The 22146-nt window shown below is 52.3% G+C and overlaps 1 protein-coding gene across 1 annotated transcript; it reads right to left on the reverse strand.

The window, feature by feature from the left end:
* Positions 1-147: 147 nt before the first annotated feature.
* Positions 148-14767, reverse strand: EPHA1 (EPH receptor A1). Its single transcript, XM_079711348.1, has 18 exons — positions 14653-14767; positions 13521-13588; positions 9224-9505; positions 7822-8230; positions 7430-7585; positions 6762-7106; positions 6510-6637; positions 6115-6265; positions 5553-5649; positions 5253-5320; positions 4321-4446; positions 3275-3460; positions 3056-3117; positions 2730-2936; positions 2408-2557; positions 1951-2144; positions 448-603; positions 148-364 (listed from the first exon to the last, which is right to left on the reverse strand). Exons 1-18 carry the CDS (start codon positions 14732-14734, stop codon positions 286-288), a joined length of 2946 nt encoding a protein of 981 aa, XP_079567474.1. The 5' UTR covers positions 14735-14767; the 3' UTR covers positions 148-285.
* Positions 14768-22146: the final 7379 nt, after the last annotated feature.

Below are 22146 nucleotides of genomic sequence, written 5' to 3' on the forward strand. Positions count from 1 at the left end.
GAGAGGGATAGAAACCCTGGGGTAAAGTTGAAAATTCAGTTTCTGTTTATTAACAAAAATATATATGTATATGTATATAATATATATTAAACCCTCCCCCAACTCCCACAAGTATCTTTTTACTTTTACCCGCCCCCCCCTTTTTAAAACAATAGGCCTCCTGGCTCCAGAGGCAGTTCCTCAGGGAAGGGTGGACAGGAGCAGCACCGAAGTCCTACGTCTGGCAGGTCAAGGGACCATGGTCCCATGCTTGCTCCCTGAGGACAGGGTGGGTGAGGAGAAGGCTCAGTCCTTGAACCCCTGAATACTGCAAAGAATGCGCTTCTGGTGTGCCGGCAGTGTGATCCCCATCTGCGCCAGGTCCCTGTGGGCAAGGAGAGGGAATCGGTGAGTCTTGGGCCTCAGACCCCAGCAGCCCTCCCCTGCCCGGGCCCCCAGGGTCCTCACTCAGCCGTCAGATCCAGCACACACTCCATGGTGTCCAGCCCGGCGGAGTGGAAGTGCAGGATGTAGCGTTTCATTCGGATGGACTCCAGCCATTCAGCCACGCTCCGGTAGGGGATCCCATCCGAGCCACTCAAGCTGGGCAAGCGAAGGGTCACCCTGTGGGACATGGGCTACCTCAGTCACACGCAGGGGGATGCAGGGCTTTCCTGAAACGGGGGCTCTGCCTCTGTGCATCTGCAGGCAGCATTCAAGTTGGACGTCTGAGCACAGAGATTATCTAGACTTTGTGGATTAGCCCGGCCATTGTCAGTGAACCCATTTCCTGGCCGGTTTCCTGGCAACAGCACCGGGCAGGCTGACAATCCTGCTGCACTGACAGACCCGGGGCAAGCGGCAGCCTTGGAGGTCCAAACGGAAGGTACCACCAGCCCATCTGCACTGCAGTGGCCAGCTTTGGACAACTGATGGGGGCCAGTAAAGACATGAAGTATCAACTATCCCAGCTGAGAGGAAGCAGGAAGGCGAGGTGAGCAGAGGCCCTGGAAGGCCAGTGTGGTCTCGGCTTTTTTCAGGGTGGCCCCCCGGGTTCTGGGAGCAGCCCCCTGCTTGCCACCTCCAACCTTGGCTGTTATTCTTGCACTCTGACACCCACAATACAATGAGTGTTCCTGTCCTAAAGCCAGCCAGAGCCAAAAACCATTAGTAAAGTAAATCTGCTGGGGGAAAAATATCCAACATTCCAGAAAGATTAGCACATGCGGTCTCCAGTGTATAAGGGAGTTGTGCTCCAAAAGATAGTTTCAAAAGTTGGAACTTGGAGCACATTTTCTCCCAGAACAAGGTTATATATGGTGGTTTGATACAGAGGCCAGCACGCCAGGGCTGGTTTACCCGATAAAGCATTTGAAGCCTTGCCCGTCTCTCCCATCTTACCCCCTGCAAACAGTTGATTCTCCATATTCTGGCAATGTTTTTGGTAAAATTCAATGATCATGTCCCGCCCGTGGACAGTTTTAAAAAATTGGTCCGTAGTTCTCTAGGCTCAGGATAAAGTCCAAACTTCTCTGCACCCTGCACTATTTGCAATTGGCATGCCCTCAGCTCCCCAACCCTTGCTGGCTGCAGGATCTGGGCGCCTTCCCAGAATTCCACAAGGTTGCCCCTCTCAGTCACGACACGCATCCCCCGTCTGGCTCTTGTTGGTTTCTCTGTCTTCCCTACCCTATTCTAAGTGACCGAGCTCCCTGGAGCAGGTATCAGGTTGGCAGCTGCTTATATGTACTTTGCATCTTAGTGTGTTTGCTTCCTATCTTCCATCAAACCAGAGCTATCAAGGGCGAGACACCGCATCTCCTCCATCAGAGCGCTGTCTTCCCAAAGGTGCAGATTTGGGGCTGCCTCCTATGCCTGACTCTGTCGGGAGCTCCACAGGCCCAGCGCTTGCTGGATGTGGCCAAATGTCCATTTCCATTCTCCTAGATCTGCCCTCCCCAGGGTGGTTACCTGGGATCAAAGTTGGCAATGGTTCGCAGGGAGTGGGGGTTGGCATGCAGATTCTCCAGCTGTGCCTTCAGCTGGTGGAAGGGGGGCCGACGGGTACAGTCATAGGCCCAGCAGTTCTTCATGAGTTCATAGAGGCGGGCAGGGCAGTCCACGGGCGGGGGCAGCCGGTACCCATCCTCAATGCTCTTCATTACCTGAGCGAGGAAGAGGGTGAGAAGCTAACCCGGCAGCCCATGAGGAAGCTCTGTTCACACAAGATTGTTGCAGTGGAGCCTCTAGACCCCCTGACCAGGATGGCTATAATCAAGACAACAGGGCGTGAGGTGAAGGGGACGAGAGTGGATAGGAATGCAGACAAACTGTGGGTCAGAAAGAAGAAATGAGGCTATTTGCAGGAAAGGGCCATGGAGGATTTGGGGGGGTGGGGATGAGATGTGTGAGAAACACCTGGGCTCACCTCCTGATTGCTCATCTCCCCATAGGGCTTGTCCCCAAAGCTGAGCACCTCCCACATGACGATCCCAAAGCTCCACACGTCGCTGGCCGTGGTGAAGATCCGGTGGGCAATGGCTTCGGGGGCCGTCCAACGGATGGGGATCTTTCCTCCCTAACAGGGCACGTGGGGCAGAGGGCTGATGTGTTTCAGGGCACAGAAGGGCAGGGGAAGTTATTGTGTCCACATGAGCATGCATCGTGTACTCTGTACATACTGACTGTACGTACGGCATGTAAGTGTGTGTGTGTGGAGAATGTGTATGTGATAAGTACAAGGCTCTAACCTGGGTTTCATAGGTGCCATCAAAGTTGTCCAGGAGGCGGGTCAGGCCAAAGTCAGACACCTTGCAGCACAGGTTCTGACTCACCAAGATGTTCCTCGCGGCCAGGTCCCGGTGGACATAACTGTGGTCACTGAGGTAATTCATGCCAGATGCTATGCCCTGCAGCATGGCCACCAGCTGCCCAGGGACCAGCTGGTCCTCCTGCTCCTGCAGCAGGGAGTGGGCAAGTTAGAGGATGGGCGGGGTCTCCTCTTCCTGGACCCAGAGCCAATGCCCAGGGCTCCGTGGCTCATCCCCCTTCCAAGCTGGTCCTCCGCCCTCCTTACCCTCAGGAAGGCATCCAGGGCTCCATTCTGCATAAACTCCGTGATGATCATGATGGGCTTTTCTGAGACACAAAGCACACATCACACGGCAGCCTCCACCCTGTCTCCACCCAGAACCAGACTTCCTGCCTTTGACAGCGCATCTCCCTCCACTTCCGGTGGTCTCACCCCTCCTCTACCACTCCCTCCCTGCATGCCCTTGGGCACCACCCCTCGTACTCTTCGTGACAACGCCTTCCAGGTGCAGAATGTGCGGGTGGTTGAACTGGCCCATGATAGTTGCCTCTCGAAGGAAGTTCCACCACTGGCCATTGGGAGATGTGTCTTTCAAGGTCTTAATGGCCACAGTCTTGGCACCCTGGCTGGGGATTCTCAGGGACCCTCGATATACTTCCCCAAACTCTCCTGGGTGGAAAGAAAACAGGGTCATGGCCAGATGCATTGTCAGGCTCCCCAGGGGGACAGGCAGCGATATCTCCAGTCCTCCAGTTCCCTTTTCTTCTCTGGACCAGAGGATCAGAAACGTGGTGTACCTTCCTCCCTGAGACAAGGGCTTGGCTGTACTTCCCAGGGCCAGGGGCTGGGAGTCTGGAACAGGAGCGCAGCTTTGCAAACTGTTCGGCCCTGTCTCCCCAGTTAGCAGAGTTCTGATACTCAGGAGGTGCTGGGTGAGTGGGGGTCGTGCAGTGGGGCTGGGTTGTGTTCACGAAGGACAGGCTGGTCAGGGCCAGTACACAAGCGACCGGGGAGGCTGACCACGGCCGCCTCTCTTCCGCAAGCTCCCCCGGTCACTTGGCCACACAATCAGCAAAGACACTGCTGAGCTTTGTTCTCTGTTCAGATCCATTTTCCCTGGTGACCCAAGGGATCGGGGCAGCCCAAGGACACTGGGCCCCTGGTGGGGTGGAATGTGGGGCTAGGGAGCCTCTGAATCCGTCCCATGTTTGGGAACCATCTGAGAATAGCCTGAGCCTGGGCACAGCGACCCCTCTCCTGACAAAGATGATGTGTTTAACGCTCTTTATCAGAAATTCCAGAACCACAAAAGCAGATGGTGCAGGAGGCGGGAGCTGCTCCAGGACACCTGATAAGGGGGTTAAAACATGAACACAGTGGTTGCAGGACACGGGGTACAGCAGGGAGGAAACTCATCTGGGAGCTCTTGGGCCAGAGGAGAGGCCGGCTGGGCTCCACGGGGAAGGGCCGGAAGGAAGGGGCCTGCTGGCCGCTCTGTGCTGCCACACAGAGGGGACCACAGGGCTCACCTTCCCCTATGACGGTGTCCACAGCCAGCCAGGCCGGATTGAGCTCCTGGGTGAAGTCCAGGGCTCCCTGGGCAGGGTCCTCATATGCCTGGAGGTCCACGTAAGGCTTCAGCCACAGCTTGTCCTCTGCGGGGAGAACGGGGAGGGCTCAGCCCGACTCCAGGGCTCAGGAGTACTCGGGGGAGGGGGAGGGAGGGGCCGGCAGACCCCAGTGTTCATTCTTCTGTTCCCCGAGGAGTCCTGTCCTGGCTGAAGTGAAAGACAGTCTCTATCCTCAGCAACGACGTCTGCATAGCCCAGCCATTCCTCCTGCTGTCTACACGCAAAGCTCGTGTGTCCTCACCATCCAGGGCCCAGAGCAGGGGGCCGGAACCCAGACCCGAAAGCGTGCTCACGGCCTCATGTTACCCAATCGTCCCACGGCTCATTGACCCTAATTCCTTGCCTCCCTCCTCCCCGCTGCTCACCATACTCCTCCGGTCACTCACTGCTCGTTCACATTCCCAGACAAGCCTCGCTCCCGCTCTGTTACTTGGATGGCCCCTAGACTCCCCCTTTTGTGGGGCACCTAATGAGGTGACCAGCAGGAAGCCCACATGCCTGGGAGGGCTTCAGGGAGCCTGCGGGCAATCGCCCTCCCAGCCAGCCTCAGCCCACAGACCCAGCCAGGGAGCATGAGGATGGCTTGCCTGGAGCCCAGGTGTCGGTGCAGTGGCACCAACAGCTAATGGGCGATTGCACAGAGCCTCTGGGGGACTGTCAGTACGAAGTTAATTAACCAAAGTTAATTAAGTAGCAAAACACAAGAGCCCTGGGGACGAGAGAGCCCACCTGTGCCCCCAGAGTTGTCCTAGCAAATGTGGGTCCCTTGGTCCCGTCCCAGTGGCGCCTCCCAACACACACGTGTGCACACACAGGTGCTCCTGGCTCACCTCTGTCCCCGTCAGCGACACGATGACGCTGCCTCTGCCGCCTCTGGTGCCGTCGCCGCTGAGCTTTCCTGTGAGGGTTGGGGACCAGGTTCTTCAGGGGCCCAGGACCACCTCCGGGGCCCAAACGTGCTGCAGCTGAGATTTCCCCAGACACAGCAGCGGGTGGGGAGCGGGTGGTGTGGGGACACTTTGGTACTAGGGGACGGGAGGGCTGTTGGGCTGCATCCAGGAGCTTCTGCCAGGGCAAAGGGACCCAGGGTGGTGGAAGCGGGGGTGGGGGAGGGGGAGCAGGAACAGCACCTGGAACGGAAGACAAGCATTCCGAGAAGCAGAGCTACACCCAGCAGCAGCCCAAAGACGACGGCCACGATCTCTCCTCCGGTCACGACCCTGGAAGCTATAGGCAAGTGGGGTGAAGAAGTCTGGGGGTGCTCAGAGCCCACAGGGATGATGGAGGCTGGCAGGGCACACGGTGGGGCGGGGGCGGTCTCTCGGTGGCTTTGGGTGTGCATTCCCCAACCAGGGAGATGGGTGTGAGTGTGGGTGAGAGAGCCTGCAGAAAGGGCCCCACCCAGGGAGCACCAGCTTGCTCTGTCTGCCAATGGACACTAACCTGAGGGGTTAGGAGACTGGACAGGATGCTGGCTGGCGGCATACAGCATCAGAATGTGTGTCTAGGAGGAGGTGTGCTGTGACTCTGCATGGGGCTATCTGCCCAGGCAGCATCTGTGTGTGTGTGTGTGTGTGTGTGTGTGTGTGTAGATGAGGAAGGAAGATCACTGACTGGAACAGGGTCTGAGAAACCTCAAGGGGATGACAGTCGCATGTGTGTTTGGGACAGGACACAGAGTAACCCACCCACCTGGTGGGCTGGTCCGAAACTCATGGTCAGGGGAGAAGGGGCCAGGGCCCAGAGGGGTCATCATCCGGACTCTGACGGTGTACGTGGTGTCTGGCTGCAGTTCAGTCAGCAAGACCCGGGGCTCTAGAACCATCTGGTACCGTTCTTCATCCTGTGGATGGGGACTCGTGTTACCTGGGCCGTGCCAAACCACACCTGGTGGAGGAGAGGGGCAGTCCTGGGAGCACGCGAGAGGGGTGGTTGCGGAGCCATCAGGGTAGGGCTCTTCAGAGGGCTCTGTCCTGAGAAGGCCACACGGTTCACGGCGGGGAGCTTTCTCCCATCCAGCGCCCCAGGCGAGCACCGCTGGGCTGTGCCCGGGCACGGACGGCGGGGGTGCTCCGCCGTGAGCTCACCTGGTGCAGCACGTGCAGCTCGTAGCTGAGGTTCCCCCCGGGGCTGCGAGGCTGGGACCCCGCCCAGGTCAGCTCCAGCTGCCGGGGCGCCTTCCTCACCAGCCTCAGGGACAAGCCTGACAGGGTCTCTGCGAGTCCAGAGGGAGGAAGTCACTTAAGAAGCCTCTCCTTGCTTCCTGCTCATCAATTTGTCCCTGGGGTCCTGTGCCCTCTGGTCTCCTCCAGGCCCTGCTGGCCCCGCAGACCCCTCACCTGCATGCCCCATGCTGATGCTGAGTGAGGCGCTGGCGGGCTTGGAGGCACCCAGCTCCGACACTCCGTTCTGGGCTTCAACGTTAAAGGTGTAGTTGGCGTCGGGCTCAAGACCATCCACGCACACGGCGGCCGTGGTGAGCCCACTGGGCCCCGGGGAGAAGCGCACGCTTCCCCCGCAGGGCTGGCAGGGCTCCCCGTCCAGCGCTGCTTCCCGACACTGAGAACACCCCACGTCGTATCTGACATCCTCGCGTCCCCCCAGGTCTACTGGGGGCTCCCAGCGCAGGGAGAGCTGAGTCCCCGAAACAGAGAAGCTCAGGTTTCGGGGGACTGAGGGGGGGCCTGTGGGAGAAGACAGGCCATCAGTAGGAAGCAGCGTGGCCCTCACCAGAGCTGCTGGCCCCTAGCCTTCTCCCAACCCCGATCCTCCAAGTCCTCCGCGGCCTCTGCCCAGAGAGATTCGATTCCTAGCGGGGAAAAGGTAGCTTGACCGCATCTCTGCGTTCCTCCAGGGAGAGCAGCGGTGCGCGTTGGGGGCTTTAAGTGGCCGGCACCCTGGATGGTCCCCGACATCTGACAGGCTCTGGAAAGCTCGGACCCCAACACGGGTTTAGCCAAGGTCCTGCACCTCGTCACGGGCGGCCAGGCCCCGGCCCCGGACTCACGCGTGCACGCTGTGGCGGGGCCCTCCCCAGGGACGCGGTAGTGCCCGCTCTCGCAGGTGCACACGGTGGCCCCTTCAGACTCGGCTGTGCTGTGCTGGGGGCACTTGAGACAACTGGGCGTGTCCACATCAGCCCTGTAGGAGCCTTTCGGGCAGGCTGGAGAGAGAATGACACAGAGCCAAGGTTGTCCAGTGTTTTACTGGGAGAATCACACCCCTCCCGCAAATCGCTTGCGCTGGGAACACCCCTGCGTGTGTCTCCCTAGGGCCTTGGGACACTCCGTTTAAAAATCACTGAGATGGAGCGTCGGCTTCCTTCCTTCCCTTGGCACCCGGTAGACCCTCCCCCGAGTGGTCCCTCCAGGTTCTCACCACCTCTTCGAGTCTCCTTACCAAGGCAGCCCTCGACACCGCCACCACCGCCTTCCTCGTAGCCAGGCTCACACTGGCACCGCCCCACTGGCACCAACCACTGGCCGTCGGGGCTGCAGTGCATGCGGGGTGCACCCGAGGGGCCAGGGGTGACGTGGGCGTGGGGCAGGCAGGTCCCTGCCACTTCGGCCAACCCGCCTGGTCCAGGGAGAGTGTCGGGGAATTGGGCCAAGCCGTGCACAGTCTCAGGGCAGTGCTGGTAGAAGACCCGGACAGACACCAGGGCCACACAGGCACCCGGGTTGTGGAAAGCGAGGTAGAGGCCTCGGCGGGTCAGGTGGCCCAAGGAGCGGCGCTCCACGTTCAGTTTCACGGCTCCAGATGCAAGGTCTCGAATGGTGAAGCTCTGGTCTGCAGCCACTGTGGTTACCTGGGAAGAAGGCGTGGGGAAGAGGGAAAAATGGCAAAGTCGTGCTTCATTCCCACGTAATAGAAACAACTGTTTGCTTAATGCTTTGCAGTTTACACAGGCATAAACAGAGGGCTGATTACACGGGAGCTACCGCGCCAAGCATTTTTGTGTGCATTACACTGTCGAGTCCGTGCAATAATCCTACAAGGTGGGAAGCATCACCTCCCTCATTTGACAGATGAAGAAACTAAGGCTAAGAGAAGTTGAAGATCTCGGACGAGACGATACAGCTACTACATGGTGGGGCTGGGATTGGAACCCAGCTGTGGGATGCTACAGCCCAGATAATTTCCACTATTCAAAGGTGTTCCCAACCTCAGGGCCAACGAGGTGATCAGTTATAAAGTGTGTCATCATTCATTTATTACTAATAACAAACTTTACAACAGCTGCTCTTTGGAAAAAAATGAGAGTACATCCTATAATAATATGTTCCCTTCTCTTTTGCATTCCAGTATGTTTTCTTGAGTAGGAAAGAAAGGGAAGGGATTAAAAAGTAGCCTGCAGAGAACTGTCTTCCTACACAACTCTAGGGATACTCATGGGCGTGCGTCACACACGAATGTAGTGAGCATGGACGGAAAAAGTCCACATACCTCTCCCCTGCCTCCACCATGCCATGCTCTCATCTCAGTGGATGCTTGTAAAAGCCTCTCAAATAGATGAGGCTGGCAGTCATACTATTAATAATAAAATATTAGTATCACTACTTTAAGACAAGGAAAAACAGCTCAGAGAGGTTAAGTGACACGCCCCGTGTCGGGACGCCGCTGAAAAGGTGCTCAAATCCAGACCTTCTGGTTTCTAGTCCCACATTCTTTCTACCACTCCACACCTACGCTCTCTTCCTGTTTCTGCCACCTTCTCTTTTTCTGAGCGGAACGGGGTCATGGAAGGGAGTGGGGCAAGGATCAGTGTCAGGGCTGAAATGGCCCCGAAGCGTTGAAGCACCTTCTGGAACAGGGGCCGCCGGAGCTGAATGCCCACATCCTGGTCGCTCTCCATGTACAGGAGGTTGAAGGTCTCTTTGCAGCCCAGAGGCCCAGCTTCCCCGGGGAAACTCTTGCAGTCCCGCACGGTGAACTGCAGCTCCACGTGGACACGCGAGGCCTCCTCCCCCCGGTAGATCCAATTGGAGCGAAGCCAGTGGTCAGTGTCTCTGCTTTCTTGCACCGGGCAGTCCTGGTACATGTACAGTGGTGTCCCGTTCAGTATCTGCTGCACCTCACTCCACTGCGAGAGGAAAACGAGCGTCAGCCTCCAAGCCATCATCACCTGTTCCCCAAATGCTCACTTTCTAGAATGGATGGCGAGGAAGCTGGTGTCAGAGCTGCCCAGGTTCACGCTACTTGTCCTGCCCTCTCCCCACCCCCCGGCCCCAGGATCGTAGGTTAAATGTTTAGGGTCGGAGATTTATTTGGATATAGCATGAGCAAGACAACACCCCCTTGAGAACCCTGGCCAGCTCTGGACCCTTCAATGAGCCCACTCCAACTGCAAGAGTATGAGCACCATTTTTACCATCAGCAGAGCTGTCAGGTACCCCAAAGGCAGATATTTGTAGCAAAAGCTCATGCACAAACACTTTCTGCCTATTTGTTCAGAGACGAGGAGACTGCGTTTAACATTAAGGTCTCTGACCTTTGGAGGGTGAGAACAAGCATAAAACTCTTCTGTATGAGGGAATCTCACTCTCTACAAAATTCCTTCCAGTTACAGCCACTATCAAAATCAACAACGGAACGAGTTGGCTGGACCCCTAGATACCATCCAGACCAACCTCCTTAACTTCTTTCACATTTAATCTTAATAATAATAACGGTCAGCACTAATGTAGCGCTTACCATGGGCCAGTCACTATTCTAAGCACTTTCGATGAGGAAACTGAGTCACAGTGAGGTTAAAGGACGTATGGCCCAAGGCACCGGCTATTAAGAGGAGGAGCTGGGAGGTGCGCCCAGACACTCTAAGTTCCAGAGTTTATGCTCTTAATCATTATGCCTGTATGTGCTTATTACAAAAAGTCAAAGAATAAAAACTTACATATAACAAGAAGTGAAAGTCCTCCCATCCATCCACCCATTCTTAACAACTTGGAGTAAAACTTTCCAGATCATTTTCAGTGCCTCTAGAGAAACCTTTGAATGTTTTTTTCGTGTGCGTGTGTTTTTAACATAATTTAAAAAAATATACAAGCTTTATTCTATAACTTACTTTTTTTTTTAACGAATAAAAAGTCTTTGAAAGATGTCCACAAGAGTATATGGATCTACCTAATTTTTTTTAGCAATCCATAAAATAGTATCCCACTGTATGGGTGTACCATAACCTATTTAATCATTCATCTTTTGTTGGACATTTAAGTAACTTCTAGTGATTTTTTTACTTTTTAAGTAAACATGTACAGATTCCTGTAAGATTTCTGTAGACCTGCTGTATCAAAGGATAAATATAGTACAAATTTTATAAGAAGATACTGCCAAATTGTCCTCCACAAAGGCTTTATCAATTTACACTTTCACAATGCAGGAGGGTGCATCTTCTCAAAACCTCATCAACACTGGATATTAATGAGCTTTTTACTTTAGGCAATCTTATGGACAAAACAGCTTCTGGCCATTTTAATTCACCTTTCTTTGAGGAGGAGGTTGTACATTTCTCTTTTGTTCATTGTCTATTTGTATTTTTACGCAGTTATGTATTTATAACTTTGCCTGATATTCTACTGCTATCTTCTGAGTGTTCCTTTGGATGATTTTTTTTTAAATTATAGACATTAATCATTTGCTTGAAATGCATATTTCATATATTTTCTCCATCATGCCATTTAATTTTGCAAATGATGTCTGTGATGTTGACATACTTTTAAAATTTTTACATAATACCATTTATCTTCTTTCCTTTTTGTGTTGTGTATTTTGCTTGGGAAGCTCTCCCATCCCAAACTTATAAAGATCTTCTATATTTCTCCTAACATTCTTTTAGGTTTGGTTTTTAGGTTCAGACTTTAATCTTCCTAGAATTAATTTTCTTGTATGTAGAGGGCGAAGATGTAACTTTACCTTCTTCCTTTAAAAAAAAAAATTATGGACACCAAATTGTCAGTTTATTGACTAGTCTATACTTTCCACATTGATTTGCAATTCCAATGTTATCACATACTAAAATCTCAAATAGGCGGGTTTGTTTGGGGACTTTCTATTCTGTTCCATTGACCTGAATATTCTCGTGCAATGCCAAATGTTTTAATTATAATTGATGTACTGTATGGTACCTTCTGATATCTGGTAGGACAAGTTTCCTATTTCATTATTCTTTTTTCAAAAGAATTCTCAGACATTCTTAAGTATATTCTCTGCCAGATGAATTTAAGAAGCTCTCAAATTCTATAAAATATTCCATTGATATTTTGGTTGCAACCCCCTTATTTTATAAAGAAGAGACTGAGGCCCATAGAAAGTTCACTTTCCCAAGGGTTTTCATTGCTACTCGCAGCTTTGGGAAAAGGCGAGAAAAAGCACCATTAACTAAAGTCTGGGGTGGCATGGGGGCAGGGCCAGAGGTATACGTTGCTGTGAGGCACGTATTTTTGTACTACGTTAGGGAGTTCAAAGATCAGACAAGGGGTGTCCAGGCTGCAATGACAGAAGGCACCTAGAGCCTGTTCTTAGGAAGCAGCTGTGACGGGGAAGCCAGAGTGGAAGGCTTGGGGTGGAGGTCAGGTGGAAAGGTGGTGGGGGGTTCATGCGCAGCTCATTAGCTAGACCACCAGCGCTGCAGCTGGACCAGGAGCAGCAGATGTTCCCAGCTATAACTCGCCTCCCCCAGTTCCAGCAGTGACAGATGGGGGAGAAGCAGCTGCCCAGGATCAGCAACAAGGATCCTTTCAATTATCACTCTGGCTGCTGGCTGCTACATGGGTACATTCTGGGGAGCGTGACTCTGAATGTGTGTGTGTGTGTGTGTGTGTGTGGGTATGTTTTGAAAAGATGGGGAGGGGTAGGGGGGGACAAGGCAGACAGTGGGAATGTGACTGCTGCTGTCTCCTTGCCTTCCTAGTACAAAGCTGTTTAGCCTGAGCTGCAAAAGGGGCCTTGCTTCCACTCCAGCCCAATTAGGGAAGAGTTATTTGGGTGGGGTGGCAGGGGAGGCCTGTGGGAGCCAGCAGATGGACCTGCAGCCCTCACTGTGGAGTGATTAGCCGCTTTATGAGATGAGGTGCCTATCAGAGCTGGCCTAATCCAGGATTTTCTGAGCAGCCCCTCCTGTAGGATACATTATGGTTTAGTCTATTCATTCTAATTACAGGCCACTCCATGGGAGAGCCGAGAGTGGAGCCAGGGCCCTAGGACTCCGAGGGAAAGAAAGCAAGTAACCCCAACCCCAGAAATACAGGCTGGATTCCTCCTGGAGTAGGAAAGAGAAAAGGGAACACCCAGAGAACAGGGTCTAGGACCAGAGGGAAGAGGCCTGAGGCCAGAGTCCTGGAGGCTGCAGCACCTGCGGAGGCTCCTGTGTTTCCAGGGCCAGCTCTGCTGAGTGACAGAAAGGTGCTCTATGGGACTCACAAGGTCCTACCTCTGCTCACTGGGTCTTCGGAATATCCAAGGAGGGAAGGGGCTTGAAATGCATGGTGTGCCTGGGCTGGGGAAGGCGGAGGAGGTGTCAAGGGCTGAGGGACCTCTAATGGGGCAGCTTTTAACTCTGGGAGAGTCAAAGGCCCTTTGAAGAATTTGATGAAAATTCTGGCTCTCTTCTCCAGAAAAAAAAAAAAAAAAAAGTCCACATACAGCTACACAACTTCGAATACTCTTTTATGGGGTTCCCAGACCCCCTGAAACCTGTCTATGCAACTCCATTGGGATGGACAGACCTCAGATTGAGGACACTCTTCTATGTTTGGGTCTCAGCTCTCAACCATCCCAGGGATGGTCCATTCTCTTCCCAGGAGGTGTCACTCTCATCTTCCCCCGGGTCCTCACAAGTATTCAGCCCTCCCTCGATGGGGCAGGGAGAGGAGGAGCCAGGCTTTGAATGGGTCCCCATGGGGTGAAGCCTGACACCCCCCCACACAAGGCTCCACACATTCAGGAGGCTCTGACTCACCTCCCCTCCCCTCCCCCTCCCAGAGGAGACGCTTCCAGTTTTTCCTGCTCTTTTCTATGTTCCTCCACCCACCTCATCGCCCCATTTCACATTGGCCTTCAGCCTTGTGCCACCCTAGGTCCTTCCCTCCCCTGACACTTACCCCATCCTCTGGGGGATCCAGCAGCCAGCCCAGCTCTCCCTGTGCCTTGCTAGTATCCATCAGAGTGACTGAAGGTGGAGAGAAAGGGGGCCTGTCAGCTCTGGGGGAGAAGGCCCCCGCACACGTGCAACCCACATTCCACTTCCTGGGCCCCCCAGCCCCAAGGCTTCAGCATCCTGTTAACAGCTGTGAGTTCCTGAGATTTAGGGGAGGAAACCGGCCCAGGAAGGAGGAGTGAAGGGGCTACGATGATTAGTCTGTCTTCCTCCCGGGTGTGAAGGGAGGAAAGCAGAGTGGGGCAAGGGTTGAAGGCCTGGACCTTTGACCAAAGTCAACGCAGGAAGCGTCAGGAAGAGCAGCCCCAGAGAGGACGGGCAGCCAGCCTCTCACTCTGCGGGGCTGGGGCAGCCAGCCTCTCACTCCGCGGGGCTGGTGCAGCCTGAGGGACCCATCAGCCGCAGAACTGGAAGGGTGGATGGGCGAGAGAGGAGCTCAGCCTCTGGGGGTCATGAGTGGGCTGGGTGTGGACAGGGGACTTTGGAGGGGGGTCCTGGGTGCAGAGGCTCCCTCTCCCTGGCAAAGGGCCTGCCTTGCCCCTGATCGGGGGTGTGGACTGGGGGTAGAGACACAGCGGAGAGTCCAGGAAGCGGGGGTAGTAGGGTCAGAGAGCATGCAAGTGTCCACATGGAAGGCTTGACCCCTGCGTCCCGGAGCCCCTGCCTCCCGAGTCCTAACCCATCCCCCAGCGGGAGGCCCCTCTGTCCCCCAGCCTAAGTTGGCATAAAGCGACTTCCACTTCTGACTTCAGAGGGTTCAGATCTCTGGGTTGGGCGCCCGAGGCCGGGGCTGCCTGGGACTGAGGGGTCCCCACCATTGCTGGGGTAGGAGGTCTGGACGCTGCTTCCGCCAGAAACTCACTCCCCACCCCCAGGAGAAAACTGCTGGCCAGCAGGGGCGGGGGTGACTGACCCGGGAAAGCAGCTGTTTGGGGTTAAAGACCAAAGACTGGCCTGGCCAGTCGATCGCCTGGCAGCCGGGCAAAACAAGAGCGCTGGAGAGGGGCTCTTGGAGAGGGCCTCCTCAGGAATGCCGACTCCAGGAGGAGGGGGAGGGGCGGGGCGGGGGTCGGTACCTTCCATGGCGCGCGCCCCCGGGGGCAGCGGGGCGCAGAGAAGCAGCAGCAGCCCGAGCCCCAGGGGCCAGCGCCGCTCCATGGCGCGGGGCCGGAACCTGGGACCGAGGCCCGGACGGCTGGGCCTGGGTGCGAGCAGTGGGCGAGCCGGGCCGGCCGGGCAGGGGCGGGGGGCGGGGCCAGAGCCCGGGGCGGAGTCCAGGCCTCACCTGGATCACCTTCTTAAAGGAACAGTAGGGCAGGAAGGAAACTTGTAAAACAGGTAATAAACTTCAAAAAGCGGAGGCGTCTTGACCGGAATGCGACTGCGGGCGCCGCCTAGTGGGTGGGATTGGGAATTGACTCACCCAGTGCTAATTCTGACCCTAAACCCAACCCTGTCTTGATCCAGCCTTTCGCCTAATTCTACCTCGAACTTGTATTCCTCCCTCTCCCTTTCTTCAGGGCCCAGCACTGTAATAGACACAGGGGAAGGCCGGGTAAGAGACACATCTTGATGTTCCCGTCGGGGAGGCTTGGATGACCATAATGCAAGGCGAGGTTGGTTGGCAGAGGAAGCAAGCCCAGCCGGGAGCACACTGAGTCTCCAGGGAGTAGACTGTGTGAGCCGGGTTTCGGTGGTAGAGATTGGGCAAGACGTGAGCAAGGGCCTGAAGGTAGGGAGCCTCAAGGGGCCTCTGGGAGTGGTGAAGGGACCAGTCTGACTGCTGGGGCTCAGGATTGTCTTGGGAACCAGGCAGAAAGACAGGTGTGGGCCGGGGCAGGGAAGGTCTCGGTAAACATGTTAAGGAGTTTGAACGTTACCATGCACTTTACGAAGCAACATGAAAAACTGGTGAGGGCTTCTGAGCGCAAGTGGTAGAGAATCTAGTGGTGTACACCCACGGCCCTCCCACCTGTTGGACACTGGCTTCCAGTATATTCGATACATGTTTCTTCAGTTTCTACCCTGCGTGCAGCAAGCTCTGAAAGCTTCAAAGAAGATTAAGACAGTCTTGGCCCTAAACAAATTGTTGTCTGAGGAGTGTCGGGGGCCAGGGCGTAAAGCAAGCACACAGATGGCTAAAATGACAGGTAGGAGAGGACTCCAGCAGAGGTACAAATCAGGGGTGACAGTGGCTCCAAGGGGAGTGATCCATCCACTGAGGAACGGTGGCCAGCTCCACTCCTGGGGCCTCTCCTTCCTACACCCCTCTCTGGCTCCGTCTCATTTGGGTGAATTATTCATAGTTTTTCTATCATTTAAATTGTTGCATGTTTTGGTCACCCTGGAGGAAGGGAGGTGATGCGTTTTAGGTGCTTATTTTATTTTCAAAAATTAATCCTTCTCGTGTTTCTTTTTTTATATACAGATAAGTATAAGAAGAAAATGGCTCATAGTTTCCCGGCCCAGACTAGCCTCACTGGCATAAATAAATAAATGTAATCCAAGTACATTGGTTGGAAAATTCACATTGAATAGCAAAGAAACAAAATGGAAAGTAGAATCCTCCCTCCTCCCACCCTCCAATTCCTGTCCCCAAAGTTACACACCATCAGTTGTCTCTTGTGATTCACCCAGGATGTTTTCCCCTATGGACACACCATCATATACGTCTCGCTCTAACCCCCTCTGCCCCCGCCCAACACACACGCACGCCTTTAGGATGTATATACAGAGGGGCGGTAGGATACACAGGCTCTGCCCCAGGGGCCTCTTTCTAAAGTAAAGGACTTTGGGAAGGGGGGGAGGCTCCTGCAGGCTCACTCGGGGCAGAGCTTTGTGATTTCAGCAGGGAGGAATGGGCTAAGGGTGCACAGCCAACAGAGGGGGGAAATGGAGCAAGCTCTGGACAATCGTGCTAGGAAATAAGCCAGACTGTGGTGAGGTAATGCATGGGCTCGGTGCTGTGCTTCGTTACAGTAACAAGACCCTTGGGACTCAAGGGGGTAGGGCGGGGGCAGCCCCACGCAGGGAGAGGTGGAGCCCAGAGGAGCCTGGCTCTTGTTTTCTGTCTGTCTCTTTGTGCCAGGTCTGGAAGTGTTGCAGAAGGGGAAGGAAAGGGCCACCTGTATTCAGGATGACCCCAACTGGACAATTCCTCATTCCCTTTGTTGTAGGAGGGGGCACGCCTTCAATTTTGGCCTCTCTCCTTAACGAAGAGTGCAGCTTTGTAGAGTTATTTCCACTCTCTGAACCTTAGTTTTCCAGGATCTAGGTGATCTCCGAGGCCATTTCCAGGAAAGATGTTGGGATACGGAGTTAGAAGACGTAGGCCAGCTCTTTTAGCATGTGTGTGTCTCTGTTTCCCTAGCTACAAAATGGGGTTAATCGTCACACCCAACTCATAGGGAGGCTGTGACGGTCAAAAGAGGAGAAAGTGCTTTGCTAACTGTAAGGTGATGAGCAAACAGCAAACATTAGTGTGCTGGAAGAATGATAGAGGCCAGGACTTTCCTGACCTTCTCCTACAGGCTTCCCCAATTACTCCCAGAGTGGAACAACCGCGAGGACTAAGACATCAATTTTTTTTTTCTTTTAAAAGCAACTTTAGAGACTTCCCTGGTGGCACAGTGGTTAAGAATCCGCCTGCCAATGCGGGGGACACGAGTTTGATCTCTGGTCCGGGAAGATCCCATGTGCCACAGAGCTACAAAGCCCGTGCGCCACAACTACTGAGCCTGTGTGCCACAACTACTGAGCCCAAATGCCACAACTACTGAAGCCCGCGTGCCTAGAGCCCGCGCACAGCAACGAAGACCCAACACAGCCATAAATAAATAAATAAATAAATAAATAAATGTGTTTAAAAAAAGCAACTTTCTTGTGGGATAATTTGCATAAATCTCACCCATCCCAGGTGTACAGTTCAATGGATTCTGACAAATGCATACACCCTGGTAACCACTGGCTCGGTGAAGTTACAGAATACTGTCGTCACCCAAAAACGTTCGTGCCCTTTGCTGTCAATCCCGCCTCTGGCCCCAGGCTTTCTGTTTTGCCTGGTTCAGAACTTCATGTAGTCTCCTGAGTCTGGCTTTCCCCCTTCAGCTTGACACCCCCAAGTCCATCTATGTTGTGGGCGACCACAGTTTGCTTCTCCTGTAGGGATGCCCTTGGATGTCAGTTAACAATACAAAATGCAAATCAAAGAGTCTTCCCCAGCTCTATTCTCCCAGGAGCCATAGATCTTTTAGCTGATAGGCCTTCACAGAGGAACAGCTGTCCCCTCTCTCAGGTGGAGGGGAACCCAAGTTCTCTGGCTCTGTTCTCATTCTGTAGTCAGGAAGGGAAGCCTGCACATCCCTACAGCCTGGAGCTTCTGGGCTCTGGCTTCTCTCCTACAGCACCAACCTTAGTACTACCCTGTTGAAGTTGTCCGCTGCACCCCATCACACCTGGTTCCTTGCTGACCCGGCATAAGGTGAGATCCACCCAGCCTAGGTCAGGGCCTTGTACATCCATAAGTCGCTGGATAACATGCAGCTTAACCAGGAGGGTAACCCAGTAAGCTGCCAGCGACCACTATGAGAGCATCAATACAAATTGGTTTATCAGATTAGTATCAGGTCCCTAGCAAGGGCCAACATGGATGGGACCAAAGCAGCTTTGTTTTGGCTGCATCTGGCTGGCCTGCACTTGCAGGCAGCCCTATCCAGGAGACTGTGTGGGCAGTGGGAAGAGAAGAAACAGCACTGTCCGTGTGGCATTCGAGTGGATTCTGCACATCTTTGATCCCTTTCCTTCTGTCTGCGCTCTTACTCATCTGTTCTCTGATCCTGCTTTACCATCAGGCGACAGGGGCAGGATCATCATCGTTACCATTTATTACGGCACCTACACACACTGCCGTGGCATTTCACATACATTATTTCATTTACTTCTCACACAAACCCTTTGAGGAAGGTATTATTAGTCCCATTTTATAGATGCAAAAACCTGAGGCACGGGGATTTAAGTTACTTGTTTAAAATCCCTCAGTTGCAGAACTAGGATTTGATCCCAGGTCTGTCTGACTCAGGGGCCCGTGGCCTGTACTCAGGGTTTCCAGGAGCAAAGAAGGTAAGGGACACCTACATTTTATTTTATTACCCCCTACTCCCCACTCCACCCCTTAAAACACCATGGATTAGGTTTGCCTTTTTCCAACTTCATAAAATGGAATCACCTGATATGTATTCTTTGGTGTCTGAGTTCTTTCATTTCCTCTGCTGTTTGTGAGATTTATTCATGTAGTTGTGTACTGATTCATTCCTATCACTGTGTGGTATTCCATTTATTTTTAAAGACCTCTTGACTGGTGGTTAAAGTACTGCACTTGAATTATCTACTGGGCAACCCCCGAAACTGATCCGGCTTGTCTGGGTGTCTCTGAAAGCTGCTTAACCTGCCCAGAAGGTATGTCCGGTTTTGTTTTGTGTTTTTTTTTTTTGCGGCACGCGGGCCTCTCACTGTTGTGGCCTCTCCCTTGGCGGAGCACAGGCTCCGGACGCGCAGGCTCAGTGGCCATGGCTCACGGGCCCAGCCGCTCCGCGGCACGTGGGATCTTCCCGGACCGGGGCACGAACCCGCGTCCCCTGCATGGGCAGGCGGACTCTCAACGACTGCGCCACCAGGGAAGCCCGGTATGTCCGTTTTTAAAGGAGACTTTTTGCTAGCCCCATGGCTCCTTAATTGATTAAATACGTGCAGAGGTGGCCTGTGAGCAATGCCGCTGACCTGGTTACCTCCCTCCCCCCCATGTCCCTCCCCTCTTCCTTGTCACTTTACCAAGAGGAAAACACCTGATTTTTAAGTAGCTGCAACTCTTCATACCAGAAGTAGGACTGTTTTGAGATAAAGGCAGTTTGAAGTCTTCTCTGAGATGTCAGGAGCAAAGCTGGCTATTAGAAAGTTCTAATATTGTCACTTCATAGCCATGTGATCTTGGGCAAATCATCTAATTTTCCTGAGCCTCAGCTTCCTCATCTACAAAATGGGGGAAATGGTGAGAATGATGTTGGTTCTAAACACCTACCTCACGGTAAATGAGAGTATAAATATGATCAAGTGTGCAAACAGATATTCCTGGTACCCCACATAACTTAAGGCCACTTCCTTTTCATTTTCGTGTCCTCCTATACAGTGTTATTTGCAAGACAGACTTGGGAGAATCAAAGGAAAAGTCTGCTGAAGGATGGTGGGGTCTGAGTAGCATCAGCCCATGAATTAAAAGGGATGTTATGTTGAAGTTCAGATCTCAAGAAGAGGCAAGAGGAGAGTAAAGAAAGAGCTGGGAGAAATCGCTCTGGAGCCATTTAGACTGTGAGGCACTATGGGAATAAAACCACTCTAACACTGTCAGGTTGTATTGCAATTCTCCCTGTACTTAAAAAAATCCTGTCTCTCTTTGCAATGTTAACATCCTCCAAAGCATTCTGTTTGTCTTAGAGGCAAGAAGGTGGCGGAGAAGCTGTAAGCCTCCATTGCATTGCAGCATGGGCCACAGAGAAGAGGAAACTTGAGTTGAAGAATGAAGAGTAGCAGACACAGAGAAGGAAGTCAAATTGTTTCTGGTGCTGATGGGAGAGACAAAGGGGGTGAAATGGGAATTCTCTTGGGGTTATGCATTACATCCAAGCACACATTTAGGGTACAAGCTTGACCACACCTTCCTCATTTTCATTCTTAACTGATCTCACTCCAAAGTAAAAATAAAACCAATTCACAACCATCCTGTTATTTCCTTTGGTTTCTGGAGCAGTGACATGAAATCGTGGAAGGGTCAGTCACATGAAGACTCAGAATTCCTTATACTGATATTTGTGTGTGTCTCATGAGAAATTGTTGTGTTTCTACCTTAACCTGTTTGCTTGACTGCCTGAGAAGATAACATTGCTCACCTGAGAAATTAATATGCTGCATGAATGCTTGGGCAGGTAGGAGGGAGGAAAAGAAGGAAGAGAGCAAATGAGTCTCAGTGAACTGGGGCATGTCAGAAATTTAATAAGAACAAGTCGAGACAACTGCTAAACCAGGATCCCCTGGGTGAAGAGAGATAGCTTAGTCCTCATCAAAAAATGTTTGCGGGTTAGACCACTGGAAGAGAAGCGAAAGAGGTAAGCCAGCTATGTTTCCAAGTCATTTTTAGTTTAGCTAGTATGAGAGAGGAGAAGGTCGAAATAAACCGTCAGCTTTGGTTAACCAAGATTACTTGTAAAGCTTCCAATTTTATTGCTAGTCTAGGCTGGGAGCTCTGGGGAACTAACCTCTAGAGAGGGCTGAGATGTAGATGGTTATAACCCACACTTACAGTTTTCATTTACTGGTCCTATGGTCTGAAGGCAATAGTTATTGTTGTCTTATAAAAGAAGTATTAGATAAGTGTGGGGCCTATTAATTGAGCATAAATTTGATTCCTTTTAAATTTTGCTTTGAAGAAGTTTTTAATAAAGGGATTCTAATAGGACAATCTATAACTTCTTCCAACAAGTTCTAGTTAGGAAATTACGGTTATAAATGTATACACACAGAAACATACATGTTTGAATGGTACAGATACCAACCACCTCTGTTAAAACGTTAATTGTACACTTCTCCAAATACATCCCTGGGTTTAGAAGGTACCCAGGCCACAGGTCATAAAGTGTGAGCGCCACCTGGTGAGGAAGGTGGGTAACTGCATCTGTATCCTCAAATTCCAGGTATGTTATCAGCAGATAATTACTGTTTATAAAATTTTAGAATGTCCTGGGGATATTCATCAGCGTGATATGAAGGTGACAGTGATTTTTTAAAAGTTCTAATTATTATGATAATGATAATGGGTAGGCTTTAGGCTAGAAAGTAGCTTTCTTAGCTTGTCGGTGTCATCCCAGTAATGACAGCCTTTGAGAGGAGGGAAGGTAAGACCCAGTGGGGAAAGGAAGAGAGGGAGGGGCTGATAGTGGTATGATGAAGGGTTTGCCTTACCTTCTGGCTTCAGTTCTAGACACAGACAGAAAAGCAGAAACCAAATCGTCTAGGAGGTGCTGGCTGGGAAGAAAGAACGACCATTATTTGAAAGTGTCTCTTGATACGAGCTAGAGGGAGAGGCTTCACTCTGCTTAAGCCTTCTTGTTGACAAGCTGCCCATCATCTGGACAGAGCACCGACTAAGCAAAAGGGGCAGCACTGTTTCTTTCCTTTTTCTTTCTTTCTTCCACTCCTCCTTCCTTCCCTCCTTTCTTTCTTTTAAAATAATTCTTGTAAAGTGCTATTTATTAGACTAAAGTTAAGATCTGTACTCGTTGTATCGAGTGTTTAGTTTACTTCAGAAATTTCTGTTTGTTTTTGAGAGGCACTGAGGGTTAGTGGAAGAGATGTTTAGTAACCATTGGATCCGTACTGACCTAGAGTAGAATTCTGGCTTTCTGCCTCCTGGGTGTAAGGCCATGGGCATTATTTTAACCTCTCTGAGACTCAGCTTCCTCACATGGAAATGATTCCTTTACCTTCTCGGAGCACTTCTCTGTGTGTTTTTTATTTTGGGGGGA

Source organism: Hyperoodon ampullatus, assembly GCF_949752795.1.
Source record: "Hyperoodon ampullatus genome assembly, chromosome: 9".
NCBI classification, from domain to species: Eukaryota; Metazoa; Chordata; class Mammalia; order Artiodactyla; family Ziphiidae; genus Hyperoodon; species Hyperoodon ampullatus.

What these genes read in the sequence shown, in the direction of transcription:
- EPHA1 (XM_079711348.1), bottom strand. Translation starts at nt 14,734, where the DNA reads ATGGAGCGGCGCTGGCCCCTGGGGCTCGGGCTGCTGCTGCTTCTCTGC. An exon ending in ATGCTTGTCTTCCGTTCCAG is followed by an intron (nt 5,321 to 5,552) that starts GTGCTGTTCCTG and finishes CAACCCTCACAG; the next exon opens with GAAAGCTCAGCGGCGACGGC. An exon ending in CCCTGGATGCCTTCCTGAGG is followed by an intron (nt 2,937 to 3,055) that starts GTAAGGAGGGCG and finishes TCCCTGCTGCAG; the next exon opens with GAGCAGGAGGACCAGCTGGT.